Source organism: Gopherus flavomarginatus, chromosome 1 (assembly GCF_025201925.1).
Source record: "Gopherus flavomarginatus isolate rGopFla2 chromosome 1, rGopFla2.mat.asm, whole genome shotgun sequence".
Taxonomy (NCBI): domain Eukaryota; kingdom Metazoa; phylum Chordata; order Testudines; family Testudinidae; genus Gopherus; species Gopherus flavomarginatus.
This window is the reverse complement of record NC_066617.1, coordinates 119773464-119790315: the sequence shown is the minus strand read 5'-3', so window position 1 is coordinate 119790315 and position 16852 is coordinate 119773464. Positions and strand designations below refer to the sequence as shown.

The 16852-nt window shown below is 45.5% G+C and overlaps 1 protein-coding gene across 7 annotated transcripts in view; it reads right to left on the bottom strand.

The window, feature by feature from the left end:
- Nucleotides 1–3593: 3593 nt before the first annotated feature.
- Nucleotides 3594–16852, bottom strand: part of BPGM (bisphosphoglycerate mutase) — a 28721-nt gene continuing 15462 nt past the window's right edge. For 4 of the 7 annotated variants that reach the window (XR_007776511.1, XR_007776509.1, XR_007776517.1 and 1 more), the window contains 2 exons: nucleotides 7796–8031; nucleotides 3594–5661 (listed from right to left, as the gene is read on the bottom strand). Coding sequence is in view for 2 of the 7 variants with exons in the window: in XM_050969528.1 (XP_050825485.1) it covers nucleotides 7850–8031 (182 nt within the window). In the remaining 5 variants the exon portion in view is untranslated. The remainder of the gene's footprint in view (nucleotides 5662–7795; nucleotides 8032–16852) is intronic. The other 3 variants (XR_007776510.1, XM_050969528.1, XM_050969540.1) reach the window with 3 other exon arrangements.

Sequence of the window (16852 nt, the reverse complement as noted above, 5' to 3'; positions counted from 1 at the left end):
TCAAATACCCTCGGAGCGAAAGGAAATTTTGAGAGTGGGTGGAAAGAAGGTTATCACGTGGAGAGACACAGGGGCACAAGTGTCAGCTATCCACCAATCCTTAGTGGACCCCAAATTCATCAACCCAAAGGCCCAAGTGACAATTTACCCCTTCATGTCACAAGCTGTAGACTTGCCTACAGCTAAACTGCCTGTCCAATACAAAGGCTGATCAAGAATGTGGACTTTTGCAGTCTACGACAATTATCACATCCCCATGCTACTGGGGGAAGACTTGGCCAACCAGGTAAAGTGGGCCAAGAGGGTGGGAATGGTTACACGCAGCCAAGCCAGGCAAGCTTCCAGACCCATCCCTGTTCCTGAGCTGTCCACAGGGGCCCTGTCTGTGTTACCAGAGACCCAGACAGAGGTAGTGGACCCGGATCCCCTGCCAATGACTGCAACAGCCACAGTACTTCCAGTCCCAGACCCGGACCTGGAAACACAACCAGCACCAGAACCATTGCCAGCACTGACGCCAGCGCTTGCAAACGCAAACGCCAGAGGGCACCAGCGAGCCTGAACTGGCAGAAGCGGCAAACAACCATACCCAAGAGGCTCAGCCAGAGCCTGAAATACCACCTGGTGCACCAGTGGAGAGCAGTTCACCAGCCACGAAAACAACCCCATCACCTACATCGCTTCTTGAAGGACCAAGCCCAAATCCACAATCTAAGAAAGAACTGGTGTCTACAGCCTCCAGAAAACAGTTCCAGACTGAGCAGGAAGCAGATGACAGCCTTCAGAAAGCTTGGGCGGCAGCACGGAGCACCCCACCGCCTCTCAGCTCTTCTAACCCATCCCGGTTTGTTATAGAACGAGGGCTTTTATATAAGGAGACTCTTTCTGGTGGACACCGGGAAGACTGGCATCTGCAAAAACAGTTGGTGGTTCCAACTAAGTACTGGGGGAAGCTCTTAAGCTTAGCCCATGATCATCCCAGTGGCTATGCTGGGGTGAACAGAACCAAAGACAGGTTGGGGAAGTCCTTCCACTGGGAGGGGATGGGCAAGGATGTTGCCAAGTATGTCTGGTCTTGTGAGGTGTGCCAAAGAGTGGGAAAGCCCCAAGACCAGGTCAAGGCCCCTCTCCAACCACTCCCCATAATAGAGGTCCCATTTCAGTGAGTAGCTGTGGATATTCTTTTATAATGGAGATATCCTATTTTCTAGGACTGGAAGGGACTTTGAAAGGTCATTGAGTCCAGCCTTCTGCCTTCAGTAGCAGGACCAAGTACTGAGTTTTGCCCCAGATCCCCAAGTGGCCCTCTCAAGGATTGAACCCACAACCCTGGGTTTAGCAGGCCAATGCTCAAACCACTGAGCTATCCCTCCCCTTCTTTATTCTGGGTCCTTTCCCAAAAAAGACCCCCAGAGGAAAGCAGTACATACTGACTTTCGTGGACTTTGCTACTCGATAGCCGGAAGCAGTAGCTCTAAGCAACACCAGGGCTAAAACTGTGTGCCAGGCCCTAATAGACATTTTTGCAAGGGTAGGTTGGCCCTCCGATATCCTTACGGATTCAGGGACAAATTTCCTGGCAGGGACCATGAAAGATCTGTGGGGAACTCATGGGGTGAATCACTTGGTTGCCACCCCGTACCACCATCAAACCAATGGCCTAGTGGAAAAGTTTAATGGAACTTTGGGGGGCCATGATACGTAAATTCGTCAATGAACACTCCAATGACTGGGACCTAGTGTCGCAGCAGTTGCTCTTTGCCTACAGGGCTGTACCACATCCCAGTTTAGGGTTTTCACCATTTGAGCTTGTGTATGGCCACAAGGTTAAAGGGCCATTACAGTTGGTGAAGCAGCATTGGGAGGGGTTTACACCCTCTCTAGGAACTAACATTTTGGACTTTGTAAGCAACCTACAAAACACCCTCCGACACTCTTTAGATGGAAGCATCATGGGAAGGGCCATTCATGGTCCAAGAGCATCTGGGAGCTGTTAACTACCTCATAGCATTTCCCAATTCCTCCCTAAAGCCCAGAGTGTACCACGTTAATTCTCTCAAGCCCTTTTATTCCAGAGACTTACAGGTTTGTCAGTTTACAGCCCAGGGAGGAGATGCTGAGCGGCCTCACAGTGTCTACGATAAAGGGAAAAGTAACGGTGGTGTGGGAGAGGTGACCCTCTCCACAACCTGGAAATGTCTGCAGCGGCAACAGATCAAGGAAGTGATGCACTCTCCCGTCAGTTTCCCAGAATCAACTGGTTACAATGTGGAGAATCTTGTAATTGTACATAATTAGTAGCATATGTAAGGGTGCATGTGTTTATTGATCTGTTTATTCTAAAGTTCTGGGAGAAATCACTGCCAGTATGGTTCCAGCCTGTCAGCGATTTGGGGGGCGTGTCATAAACAGATAAGTAAGAATTAATAGAACAGTACTTCATATCTCTTTTGCCTGGAAAGGGTTAACAAGATCAGTGAGCCAGCTGTCACCTGCCCAGAGGACCCATCAGGGGACAGGATACTTTCAAGTCTTGAGGGAGGGAAGTTTGTGTGTGCTGTTAGTGGTTGGTTGTTGTTCACTCTGGGGGCTCAGAGGGACCAGGCATGCAACCAGGTTTCTCTCCAATCTCTCCGATACAGTCTCTTATATGTCCAAAATAGTAAGTACTAGGTACATAGGCGAGTTAGGTTATGTTTGTTTTCTTTATTTGCAAACGTGTATTTGGCTGGAAGGAGTTCAAATGTGTATTTGGCTGGAAGGATTTTAATTTGTACTTGAATACTTAGGCTGGGAGGGTATTGCCAGTGTCTATAGCTGAAAGACCCTGCAACATATTCCATCTTAAATTTACAAAGATAATTTTTACTGTTTTTTTCTTTAATTAAAAGCTTTTCTTGTTTAAGAACCTGATTGTTTTTTTATTCTGGTGAGACCCCAGGGGACTGGGTCTGGATCCACCAGGGAATTGGTGGGGAGAAAGGAGGAGCGAGAGGTTATTTTCTCTCTCTCTCTCCCCCCCTCCCTCTCGGAGAGTCTGGGAGGGGGAGAGAGAAGGAGGGGGGAAGGTGCATTTTCCTCTCTGTTTTAAGATTCAAGGAGTTTGAATCACAGTGATCTTCCAGGGTAACCCAGGGAGGGGAAGCCTAGGAGAGGCAACGGTGAGGGAAAGGGTTTACTTTCCTTGTGTTAAGATCCAGAGGGACTGGGTCTTGGGGGTCCCCAGGCAAGGTTTTGGGGGGGACCAGAGTGTACCAGGCACTGGAATTCCTGGTTGGTGGCAGTGCTACAAGTACTAAGCTGGTAATTGAGCTTAGAGGAATTCATGCTGGTACCCCATCTTTTGGACGCTAAGGTTCAGAGTCGGGGATTATACCATGACATAAGCACTTTGGCATCTTTAAACGGAAAAAGTGGTAGGTCCTGGTGATGATGATGAAGGCCAGGCCTACACTACAGACCTAACAGTGGCACAGCTGTACTGATGCAGCTATGCTGCCATAAGATTTCCAACTTGCGAAAACCCATCGTTTTCAGATCTGTGGGAAGAATAGACGAATAAGGGAAAAAGGTGAAGCCAAACCATTTTAAAGTTGCATTTCAGGTGGTTTATTGAATTTTAAAGAACTTGCCAGCTCTACAAGTAAATATTTACAAGTGTTCTCAAACAGGATCACACAACAAACCACATATTTCAAACACATAAGCAAACCAACCATGCCTATGTCACCAGCTGTGGAAATGCTGTATTATTTCTGGAGCTCTGAGCATCTTCTAATCATGGATTGAGAAGGGTCACTGGCCTGCTTCTCATCCATCTCTTTGCTGTAAGATAAGAGAGCCTGTAGATCAGGCCCCCTTCCCCATAAATGCTGGCTTCTGTCCTCAAGTACACCTCCCCTTCCCATTGTGTGTCAATAATATAGTTACAAGGGATGCCAAGAGACCTGACCACTTACCAGCACTGGAACTCCTGGCTTGGGCCTCCAATTCTGATCCCTATTGAGGGGCATTTTATAGCCCCCAGGAGAAGATGAAGGTCTCAGTCTGTTGCTCCCTGCACTGGCAATGCTGAAGAGCATGGGTATTGAACCTTGGTGAGCTGCTTTGTCATCAAATAGAGTCTCAGCCCAAACAACTGCAGTCCAACTTCCTGCTGCACTCCCACTGCCACATGAGTTAAGAGAATTGCAAAAAACCAGTTCCATTTGAAACTATTTTTGATTTGCCCCACTCGACTGGCTGCTGAACCTAGGGCTTCTGAACATTTACTCAGCACTTTCCCTCCAACCCATCTACTTAAAGGTCAGGTGTTCTTAAGATCAGTGCTCCTTTCCCTTCTGCGGGAGAGCACGAGACACGGCTATCTAGCCCTGCCTGTGCGTTATGTGAAATGCCTGTGCAGTTTGGCTTATTTATCAGCATTTAAGCATTACACTGTATCTGCAGCATCTCAAGTTCCAAAAAATTCCTATGTTGCACTGCTTTGGCATTGCAGTATGGTAACCAGCTGAAAACCATGCGCTGGCCTCAGCTACACATCCATGAATCCCAGTGTGGTCAATGGGAGTTACGTGTATATAGCGGAGAACAGCATGTGGTGCTGGTAGCCTTAGTTGCAAAACTATACTAATTATACTCTATAAAAAATACTAGATTTCCTATATTTCTTTTCACTCTCCTCCCCCACCACATTCAGGCATCTAAGAACATCTCAAACCACACAGATGAGGGACTCCACTCCTGCTGAAGTCTGCAGTAGTGCTGTTCATGAACATCTTCACCAGTGCTAGCGTCAGCTGTCACACCAAAGAGAAAGCCATGTTAGTGATGGGGCTCTTCAGTATGGCTCTGGAAAGTGAACGTTCACTGATCGGCAGCCAACGTACTGATGCTACTGTGGAGGAGGAGATCATTTTTGACTCAAACACCATATACAGATGAATATATACAAAAAAAACCCCATATACCAGGCTGTAGGTTGCTTCAATGTCACAAGTATAGGTGATTGCAAAGAGGTTATCATCTAGTGCACAATACATTTGAGGATTAAAATAAACTATGACTTTGTATTTTAGAAAGAGAAACTTTACCTTAAAAAAAAAGAAAAGAAAAAACACCAGGAGAGACTGCCACCAGCCCCCTTTTGCTAGTGCAACATAACCAAAAATCCCAAGTGTCCAAATACCATTCATGTCAAGGAAAGATACCCAGCAATATGTCTGTTACGATCAGCTTGTGTTAGTGTAAGCTACTACTACACTCTGAAAGTCAGAGTGCTACAGAAGTGCAAGGCTGCTCAACTCGCCAGGGGGCAATCGTTTTCTTGAACCTATAAAAATCCAAACAAACAAGCCACTCACTGCAAACAGCTCTATGTGAGATTTTTACAGGCATTGCACTCAGGGAATTCATAGTTGTTCCCTCAGCAGTCACAGCCTGGCTGCACTGAACATACAAAGGGCCAAATTCTGCCTTCAGATAGGCACATGCAATTTCCATTGAAATCAGTGGGAGCTCTGTGCATCAGAGGGCAGAATTGGGACCACTGAAAGAGTTCAATTACTGGGATGGATTCAGATTTAAACTACAGCAGTTTTACACCAGTGCAAGAGAAATGAGAGTAAGGCCTCATAAAGTGGAATTTCCTGACAAGAGTGCCTGTAAAAAAACAAAAACAAAACAAAAAAAACACACACTCAAGTTGAGGTTTTTTGGGTTGTTTTTAGAAAGGAAATTAAGACTCATAGACTCTAGGACTGGAAGGGACCTCGAGAGGTCATCGAGTCCAGTCCCCTGCCCTCATGGCAGGACCAAATACTGTCTAGACCATCCCTGATGACATTTATCTAACCTACTCTTAAATATCTCCAGAGATGGAGATTCCACAACTTCCCTAGGCAATCTATTCCAGTGTTTAACTACCCTGACAGTTAGGAACTTTTTCCTAATGTCCAACCTAAATCTCCCTTGCTGCAGTTTAAGCCCATTGCTTCTTGTTCTATCATTGGAGGCTAAGGTGAACAAGTTTTCTCCCTCCTCCTGATGACACCCTTTTAGATACCTGAAAGACCACACACTGTAGTAGGCAGTTGTGATAAGAGGTTCACAGGAACAAACTCTGGAGTAAATTTTAACTCTCTACTGTTTACAGGATCACATGATGAAACAGCTGTATTTATTTCTTGGAGTGGCACTGCACATACATATACTACTCACTATTACAATCACTCCAGTACTGCTCTTGCAAGGAGTTAATTTTGGGACCGGCATGGGAATCTCGCTTACAAAAATGTTCGTAGAGTTCAGTGGAGACCACTCTTCTCTAGCCCTTATCTGGAGCGCCACAGAGTGGTGGAAGTGGGGAATTTCAAAGGTTTGGATCAGGCCCTATTCAAAGTCAAGTCGGTGTTATCAGTGACTTTAATGGGAATGGGATCAAGCCTGTAGATTCTGTTAAGTGCTTGAAACCTATCCTGATTCCTGTTCTAATTAAGGGCTAAGTCCATGACAAGTCTGAAGTTCTATTCATGCACTAACCTCTTTGTGCTCTGTGTTTTGAGGGCTAAAGTCTGCTGAGTTACATCAGTGAAATTCCACTAGGTTTGCATGCATGTGTACATTTCCCCTGAGCAACCTGGCTGCAGGAGTGTCATTTCAATGGGTGGTTTTATCACAGGGTGCCTGTCTCCTCTCTGGGAGCCCCATTTCACAGACAGGAACTGAGGCACTAAGGGTACGTTTACACAGCCTACAGAAGCAAGCTTCCCAGCCTGAGTCGACAGACTCAATCTAGTGAGGCTTACACTAATGCTCTAACCCCTCTCCCAAGGCTTCAGAGCCCAAGCCATCCTGTCCAAGTGCTCTCTACAGAGCTATTTTTAGAGCACTAGCATGAGCCCCACAAACCTGTCTGTTGACCCAGAAGTTCACTGCTGTGGGCTGTGTCAACATACTCAGAGAGGCTAAGTGACTTGTCCAAGGTCACAAAAAAAAGTCTGTGGTAGAGCAGGGAGTTGAACCTGGGTTTACCTTGTCCCAGGTCAGTGCCCCAACCACTGGGCCATCCTTCACTTATCACTAGTGCAGCCTAGCAGAATTAAGCCCTAAAGACTGGTTTTGAAAGCAAGGCAAAGGGGGAACGATAGAGAGACAACTTCTTCCAAGCACACCTCACTCCACTGTGTGGATAGTAGGACTGCACTTTTTCTGGAGCAAGAATTAGCCTTGGAAGAGTCAAGCCACAAGATATTTTTGAAACACAAAAAAGTAAGCTGCTAGCAAAAGAGCATTCTCAAGCACACCTGCAATAAGATGAACAGAGAACTGCCTGTAATGTATACGCTAGTGCCACGGGCAGGCTTCTTAAGAGGACTTCCAGTAAAGAACAATCTAACTGGCACTTTACTACCAAATACATACTTTTTGCAAACTGGGAGCATTTAGTACTTGTGAAAGCGAGGGACTTCAAATGTTATTAGGAGCCAGGTGTTCTGCAGTGCAAGCTTTCCTCACAGAGCTCTGCCAATAGTTCTTAATCCTGACCTGTAATATACCCTACAATATTGCTTGCTTGGGCCTTTCTTGAGCAAAGATTTGTGGCAAACTAACAATTTTATGTTTTCCTTACTACCGCTTAGGATGAAATCAGCCGCTGCCTTTTCACCTGTAACCCACATTGGGATTTGAACTCTAGCCTCCAAAGGTGAAAGGCTGGTGTACTAACCTAATGCATAACTAGCACTCCTAATTAATATTTAAAATTAACAAGCTCAAAGTGCAACTTAACACTCACAAAGCACTACTTATTACCACACACACAAGGGAGTGGGGGCAGCATCCGGAAGCATTATTTCTTCTCAACAGGTTTGACTTTCCCTTGATCTTCCACTTTTCTGATGGCAGCTTGGATAGCTTCTTGATCACCTAGAAACTGGTGACGGCTAAGAGGACGCAGATTCTCATCGAGTTCAAGAAGCACAGGCACACCAGTTGGGAGGGTAACATTAACAATATCCTCGTCAGAGATGTCTGCAAAAAAGAACAAAAAATGCCACACAATTAAACCCAGCACAAGGCAACCTCCTGCCTTAAGATTGCCCCCATGTATCTCTAAAGACATTGGTTCACACTCTCTGCTGCAGCAGCAATCTGTTCAGCTAAGCAAGGAGTTGAGGCGCAGGGACTGTTATGGCTTCCTGATTATCTGTCAGGCTCAATCCTAGCCCCAGTGCAGGTTAGCACTAACTTATGAAAACTGGCAACAGTCCCGAGGAGACTCTCAGTCAGCTGGAACAGGACATGGAGGGGCGGCATGGGAGCCAGCTAGATGCACACTGGGAACTTCCCTTCTGTGACCCCAAGAGTCCCTAAATGCCAACTGGCAAAGTGCACACCATACCCTAACTCACATCAGGCTGGAGGCACTGTGTAGGATGTCATATGCAAACTGGTAAGAAGCTGGGCATGAATATTATTGCGTGATTTATGTGCAGGCAGTGTATAAGGAATTATAGAGATGCGCTGGAACTATGTTCCTAAAGTGTGTTCAGCACACAGTGCTTAAGTCCAGCCTTTCCCAGACAAAAATGTTTTGCCTGCATCTCCAGTGTAAACTGAGCAAGGTGAGGCCAGAAACAATGAAAGTACACTTACATAGAAGGTAAACAAAGCCATCAAAACTAGCCAGTGCAGGAGAGATTTCCCACTAATGATCACAACAGGGGATGCTGTACCTCCAGGAAGCCTGCCTGCCTCTTGAAACAGAGATAATGGCTGTTGGGAAATATAAACAGGAACAGAAAGCCCTTTTGGCATTCATCACCTGAGAGACACAAGGAGCCAGAACTCTTGAAATGTAAGAAAGGTGGAACCTTCACTCAAGGGGACTGAAGTCTCTGGAGGCTGACTACAGGTGAGAAACCTACTTGGACAAAGACTGTTACTTGCTGAAGTAAACTTTAAGTCACTAGAAATCATGTTTTGTTTCTTGTAACCTTTCCTCTCTTTCAGTCTTGAAGTCACTGAAACATTGTTCTTTGTCAATAAAGTTATTCTTGTTTTCTTACAAAGCCCTCTCACGGTGCTGTTGCACTTCACTTCAGTGTATGTCTCCAGCTCACCCGACAGGCTGATGGGCCCTCTTTGGAGGCAATAAATGCAATACCTTCTTGTGAGTGTCTAGGGAGAGGGACTGGACATTGCAGAGAGACGGCTCTGGGGAACTTGGGTTCACTGATTGTTACCTGCAAGGCAAGGTGTGGACTGGCAGCATCCTGAAGAATTTGCTAGGCAAGGCAGACAAGCTGGTGCGTTGGGGAGCTGATACGTAGCTTAGCAGCCCCAAAGAACACTCATATTGAGGCAGAGCAGTAACATGCTGGTTTGCAGTTTTGGCTGACCTGAACAGGATGTTGTGACATTGTGCAGTCTATATGGTTTTATAAGAATAAGTGAATATATGTAACTGAGATATGCTTCATGCAAAAGGGGTCTCTTGTAAGATATCACTACCAAGCTTATCTACTGAGTGTAATCATCCTATTTGTATAAATGTACCACTTTTGTATCTGAAACTAGAAATATGAAGTATAACTGAGGGCCTATTGTAATTATGTAAAGTGTGGGCCATTAATGGTGGTTTGGAATCTTGATGACTCCCATTAACTAGAACCACTGTCTGCAAATGGCAGTTTTACCTGTAAGTCTTCCTGTATACCTGTGTGCTGGCACGTGGGTAATGAAATCTTGCAGTGATGTGATCATGTCACCTGAACTGGAATCCATCTTTAACCTGGTGTCTTTCAGTTGAGGAGGGGGTGGGAACTCAGAGGGACAAAAGGATTCCCACCTTATGCAAAAGATATATAAAGGGGTAGAAGAGAACAAAGGCAGAAGAGTACCATCATGAAGAATACCCTAGCTACCACCTGAGCTGGAACAAGAGCTGTACCATGGGAAGTAATTGTGCCCAGGCCTGGTGGGTGTCCAGTCTGAGGGGAAAAAAACCCTCAAAAAAACCCACAAAACTTACTGAAGTATCTCAGAGTGAGATTACCTGTATTTAGTTTAATTAGACATAGATTTGCACGTTTTGTTTTATTTTGCTTGGTGACTTACTTTGTTCTGTCTGTTATTACTTGGAACCACTTAAATCCTAACTTTCTGTATTAAATAAAATTACTTTTTACTTATTAATTAACTCGAGTATGTATTAATACTTAGAGATGCACAGTTGTTTGCTCCCCTATCAGTGTCAGAGGGCGAACAATTTATGGAGTTTACCCTGCATAAGCTTTCTACAGGATAAAACGGATTTATTTGGGTTTAGACCCCATTGGAAGTTGGGCATCTGAGTGCTAAAGACAAGCACAGTTCTGTTAGCTGTTTTCAGGTAAACCTGCAGCTTTGGGGCAAGTAATTCAGACCCTGTGTCTTTGTTGGAGCAGATGGGAGTGTCTGGCTCAGCAAGACAGGGTGCTGGAGTCCTGAGCTGGCAGGGAAAACAGGAGCAGAGGTAGTCTTGACACACCGGTGGCAGCTCCCAGGAGGGTTTCTGTGATCCAACCCATCAGAGATGTCAATGGGGGAATTCCCAGCAGAGGAAATGAAACCAGTTTCTTCTCCCTTTGGGCCACATAAGTGAGGCAGGGAAGAAAATCTGCCAGCAGAACACACATCTTTCTTGAAGGAGACTGTTTTGGGCAGGGACTTCCCTCCCCTACCTTCCACAGCATGTCTGCACAGTGCATAGCAGGGCAGGGCACTGATCTTTAATTGGTGCCCAAAGGCATGACTGCAGTATGAAACAACCTCTGCCACACAACCAATTTGTCAGTCCTTTCAAAGGGACAATTCAAGATTACCCTCCCTGTTTTTAAAACCCTGAATGCTCCAGCTTCTCTCTTAAGTCTGTCTTTATAGACAAGGTTTATTTCTCCTGCTATTAGGGCAGACCTACACTGGGACCTTACAGTGGCATAGGTCCCAGGACTGTGAAAAATCCACACCCCAAGCAGACACCCCACCCCACCTCAGACAGCACTATACTGACAGAAAAATTCTTCCATCAACCTAACTACTGCCTCTCAGAGAGACAGATTATCTATGCTGATGGGAGAACCCCTCCAGTAAGCACTGCTGGTATGGGTATGGCTACACTTGAAATTTCAAAGCGCTGCCACGGCAGCGCTTTGAAGTGTGAGTGTAGTCAGAGCGCCAGCGCTGGGAGAGAGCTCTCCCAGCGCTGCACGTAAACCACATCCCTTATGGGTGTTGCTTGCAGCGCTGGAGCGTCAGCACTGATTACACTGAGGCTTTACAGCACTGTATCTTGTTTTTTCACACCCCTGAGCGCGAAAGTTGCAGCGCTGTAAAGTGCTAGTGTAGGAGTGATAGCAGTGCAGCTGTAGCCATACCCTTGGCCTCCACTGATACAGTGCTACCAGTACCAGGGCTTGTCTACTCTTGAAACGCTACAGCAGCATAGCTGCACCAGTGCCACTGCAGTGGTTCGGTGTAGAAACTAACAACATCAAGGGGAGGGATTCTCCCACCAGCAAAGGTAATCCACCTCCCTGAGAGGCAGTAGCTAGGCCTATGGAAGAATTCTTCTGTTGACCTAGTGTTGTCTATACCTGGAGTTAGGTCAGCTTAACTACATCCATCGGGTGGGGGGAGGGGGAGAGTGGTCACACCCTGAGCACTGTAGCTGGGTCATCCTAACTTTAGTGTACGCCAGGTGCAGACTTTTGTGCCAGACCTAGACAACATGGTAGTAAGAACACTTGTGCCCACCCACCATTACTGCTCCCACTGCCACCAGATCAACAGTGAGAAAATTGCTAGAATAAAGGGAGAGTTATTTCTGTCTCCCTGTGTCTGTGCAGATTGCCACAGACAATCAGTGATGGGTCTTTTCTGCAGCTGCCACCATCTGGAGCAGTTCTCCCCTCTCTCTTTCTACCTGGTTGACTCTACAAAAGATGGCCATTTCTCTCTCCTACCTTTATTGAAGTCCACCTGTTTTTAATTCTGAAGCATTTTGGGGATTGATATTCTATAAGACAGACTACACAATAAAGCTGTATTGTACTGGTCACATAAATCACTAGAATAAACCCTCAATCAGTCCTTCCCAAAACATACACGGGCCCACACATACCAAACAGATAGCTCAAAACCAGTATTTAAATGTAGTCAGAGAGTCATTGTGGGTTGCTTCTACATAATGAGTAAAATTTTCAAAAGCATCTGAGTGATTTTGGAGCCTAAGTCCCCTTGACTTTCAGTGTCTACACTTTTGAGCTGGAAGGTGTAAATTCCAACTCCTGGAGACATACCCACACTAGCTCTGCTCAAGCTAGTGCATTAAAAACAGAGTGCAGCCACTGCTGGGTGAGCAGTTGAAGGGACTAGTTGTTTTATGCTATTTTTAGAGCTGGAAATTTGCACCTTCAGCTTCAAGTGTAGGCATAGCCTTTGGCTCCTATATGAATAAGTAATCGTATACGTACTTGTGAAAATTTTGCCCCATGTCTACACATAGGTTTCCACCCCACAAACATCTGTGCAAGAGAGAAAGTTGATGATAATGTCTTGGATCCCCTTTAGGAAAGGGGGTTACAGAAGCAGATTGTAATTGGAAAGCTAGGTAGCCTGAAGTAATACAAGTTCAGAAAATAAACACAACCAACTTTCTAAACAGACTAACATGCCAAATGGACAAAGGGACAAGAGGCAAAGTACAGGTGAGCAGCTAAGAAAACAGACAGTTCTCACAGAGGCAAAGGGGTATAAATCGACAAATGATTTTCCCATTAAGTGGAAGGGAATGACCAACATATAAACAATCACGACATTCATAGCAGCACTGTTACCATGAGTGCAAGAAAAACACTGATCACAACTTGATCAGTTGCTTTAATAAAAGGTTTAACTTCATTTAAAGCTCTCCATTGTTTGAGAGACTTTCAGAGCAGTTAAACAATAAAATTCCTTTGACCATGGGAACAGGATGGCAGATTAATCCTAACAGGATAATTATATCGCTTCACAACTGTACACTCCTTTAATTAAAAAAAGCTAAACAAAAAGTAAAGTTCACAGATCTCATGAGCAAATCTCATTGTGGTTTCAGTGTGAACTGAAGCAAGACTATTGCTGCAAATGACTGATTTGGGTTTAAACCCCAAAATTCAGGAGGACATATGCAGCTGGAGAGATGTTCACATAAATCCTTGCAAAATGCAAGCACCAAAGTTTGACAGCTTCACTCACTATCCTATAACAACAGCTCCAAGGACCTCAAAAGAGACTACTATATTCCAAGAGCATACTCTTAAGTCAATAAACTTTCTGCATAGTAATTCTACAACTCTGGGCTGCTGTACTCTTCATTTAAATAAAGGCTGTAGGACATGTGTCTTGTATTCAAGGATGTGTGTTTGTAATGCTAATGATTTCAAAAATTCACATGGCACTCATGCTAAAGGATCCTTAAGCACTTTACATTGGGGTGAATTTGGTTTATAGATTATAAACATGTGCAGATTAACTGACTTCCTTACAAACATGGAGAATTTGGCCTTCTACAAGTGAGGAATTGCTGTGTCCCCCGCTCCAAAATTCAGCCATTATTCAGTACTGATACAGCTACAGCACATCTGGTGAAGACACACTATGCTGACGGGAGCTCTCATTGACATAAAAAGCCCACCTCCAGCAAGCAGCAAAAGCTATGTCAGCAGGAGCAGCTTTCCCTGTGCACCCAAGTGCTTATGTTGGTGTAACTTGCAACACTCAGGTGGGTGGAATATTCACACGAGTGGACACAAGTTTTGCTGACAGAAGCTATGTCTACTCCACAGCCTAAGAAATGCCCAGACTGTTTAGATTATGTGCCACCCGACAAGATCACAGCCAAAGATGAGAGGTGAAGGAAGAAATCCAAGAGAGGTGCTTCACACCTGCTTGGTTACTTTTACCACAATGAGAGTATTTGCACATGGGAGCCTTTTACTCAGAATAAAGATATTTATTAAGCACATTGGGCATCCATTTCAGTTGCATGCTGAAAACTGCATAGAAAATCCAAGAGCACTTCCAGCCAGCCAGCCTGGCTAAGACATTGAACAGCAATCAGGACACTGGAAACGTGCCACTTGACTAGCATAAGTGTCAGCTAAAGCTGCTATCCAGTTACTTCACACACAGTAACACAAGCCAAGTGACCTTTCACTGCACTTCTGCATCCATACCAGTCCATGTTGAGATCCCATCCTCTCTCCCCCCATCTAAGCAGGGTAAGATAAGGTCAGTAGTTGAACACTGGCCCTCCAAGAATATCTAGGTGCTGCAGGAAACAATACTTATGATTCAGTAGGTAGGACTCATTCCTCAGAGTTAATACCAAGCCAGCGTCCCAGCATAGTGTTAGTGGGTACAGTATTACTAGAGATGTGGTCTTTCAGGAGTCTTAAGAGTAAAGTTTTGCCTACTCATGGTCATTTGCAAATTAGAGATGTAAAATGTTAACCAGAAAGCATTAGTCTTACCAGTTAACCGACCTTAACCCTTAACCCCCACGCCAGCTGGCCCGAGCAGCTCCAGCCGGCCCTTTAATCTGTTAAGCATTTAAAATATAATTGCTTAAACGGTTAACTTTAATGGTATTTACATCCCTACAATACAGCACATGTGTCTTGGGGAGAGTCTAACCCAAATATTTGCATTCTGCCTACCTAAAATTCTCCTGAAGTTGCAAGTGGGCATTCTATTTTCTACTTCCTGTCCCACAGTGGTGTGATGTTTTTGGTACCTGTTTAACAGATACCACATTCCACCTCAGTGATGGCAGCACCCATTTCAGGAGCAGGTGAAGTAAGTAATCCTTACTTTGTAAAGAGAAGGTCTGAAGTTATTGCAATGTTGTATCAGAACTAATTTCCAAGCACATTTATGCTACCAAATTTGATCCACTGAAACCCACTGGACTGCACAAGTGTTAAAGGTTTCTTATGCCATTATCCTCCTTCAATGTCCTAGAAATAAACCTTTGTTTGAGGTTTGTTCCTATAAGATATATACCCCTTTGTAGTACATGTCACTCTGCAGGCTTAAGGACACCCCTGGAGCCAGATTCCAGCCTCTGGTCCAGACCCTTTAGGCAACCTTGTGTTGTCAGAGTGATGTAATTGCAGCATCTGAGGATTCCCTCCGCAAGGGAACAAGGACACAGCACTTGCTGGATAAACAGAAATCACTATTGGAACAGGAGTTGCACTAACTTTTGTTTAATGGGTAACCCATACAAATTACTGCTCTGAAACATTTCTGTTTAAGAAAATATTGTAGATGGGCATCTGATTGCACTGGCTTTCTAAAGTGACTCATTTTCAAGAGTCAGTCCAGCTTGTCTCATCTGCTTTTAATAAGCAACCTATGTATTTCAGAACCCCTATGAGGTCATTGTCTTACTGTTTACAAGCTTTTCCTTTCCTTCCATCTCTATGGTTACAGCAAAACAAAACACAAGCCACACCAAATATCTGCCCCAATTAAGCAGTCCTTGCACCCAAACTGTATCTTCGGGACATGATTCTTCAGACAGAATGTACAGTATTTTGCACAGTACTAATCAAATTCCCTGACAGCCTGCACACAGTTGCAACACCATTAATGGCTTGTGCAGAATTTGGCCAAGGATGTTTAGATTATTAAATGAGATTCCAATGTGTAATTAAGATCCAAATCTGGCCCCCTACAGAGAACTCCATTAAAAAGTCTGGATTTACATAGGTATAGCAGCAGAATCTGGCTACTAATCTTTACAGTACTCAGATTGCTTTAGTGAAACTGAGGAGGCAAAATAAAGGACATATTTACATTAATGTGGTAAATTACATAGAACACTCATGAGGGCATTCCGTGCCAAAAAATTAAAAATTCTGCATAAAATATTTTAAAATTCTGCAAATTGTATTTGTCAAATAAGTGTGGATGTTCCAGTATGGCACTGGGGAGCACAGGCCACACAGAGGTAGGAGATCACTGTGCAGCTTTCCCCACACCGCCAGGACACAGACTCAGCAGTAAAGCTGCACCCAACCCCCAGCCAGAGCAAAGACATACCTCAGGGCCCTGCCCATCTGTGCCAGGTGCACCACGTATGAGCAGGCAGGCTCAGCCCAGCAGGATCCAAGTGTGGAAGGGCTTAGTGTGGGGGGGGATCAAGGTGTGAGGCGAGAAGGTTCTGTGTGGGACAATCTGGGTACAGGAGGCTCGGTGGGGGATCTGGGTAGAGAGGGAATCTAGGTACACAGGGGCTTGTTAGGGGGGTTCTGGGTGCAACCATTATGGGACTTTGCAGGGGGTCCAGATGCTGGGAGAGTGGGGCTTGTTGGGGGGGTGGCTCTGGGTGCAGTGAGGGGAGTAAGGCTCGGCAGAATAGTCTGGGTATGAGGGGGTCTGGATGCATGAGGGTTGGGTGGAAGAGGGAGCAGCTCCCTGTACAGGGATCCCTCCCGCTGCAGCTCAAGGAGCAATGCGGGCAGGAAGCTGGGGGGGGGGGGGAGGAGGGAGAGTTTGCTCCTCCTAGAGCCGGGGGAGAAATCTGGGCATGGGTCTGACACAGCCCCACATGCCGTACAGGGGAAGAGGAAGTCCTACCCTTTCCAGCCCAGCCGGGACTAGCAGCTGAGCCCAGCACAGGGTAGGAGCCACCAGACAGGTCTTCTCTAGTCCACCTCCTGCCCCCCCGGTGATTTACCTCTCTGCCAGCTGCCCTGGGCACCTGAAACATACTGCTGGGGAGGGTTGCATAACCACTCACATGTCTTCCCTTTGCTTCCCT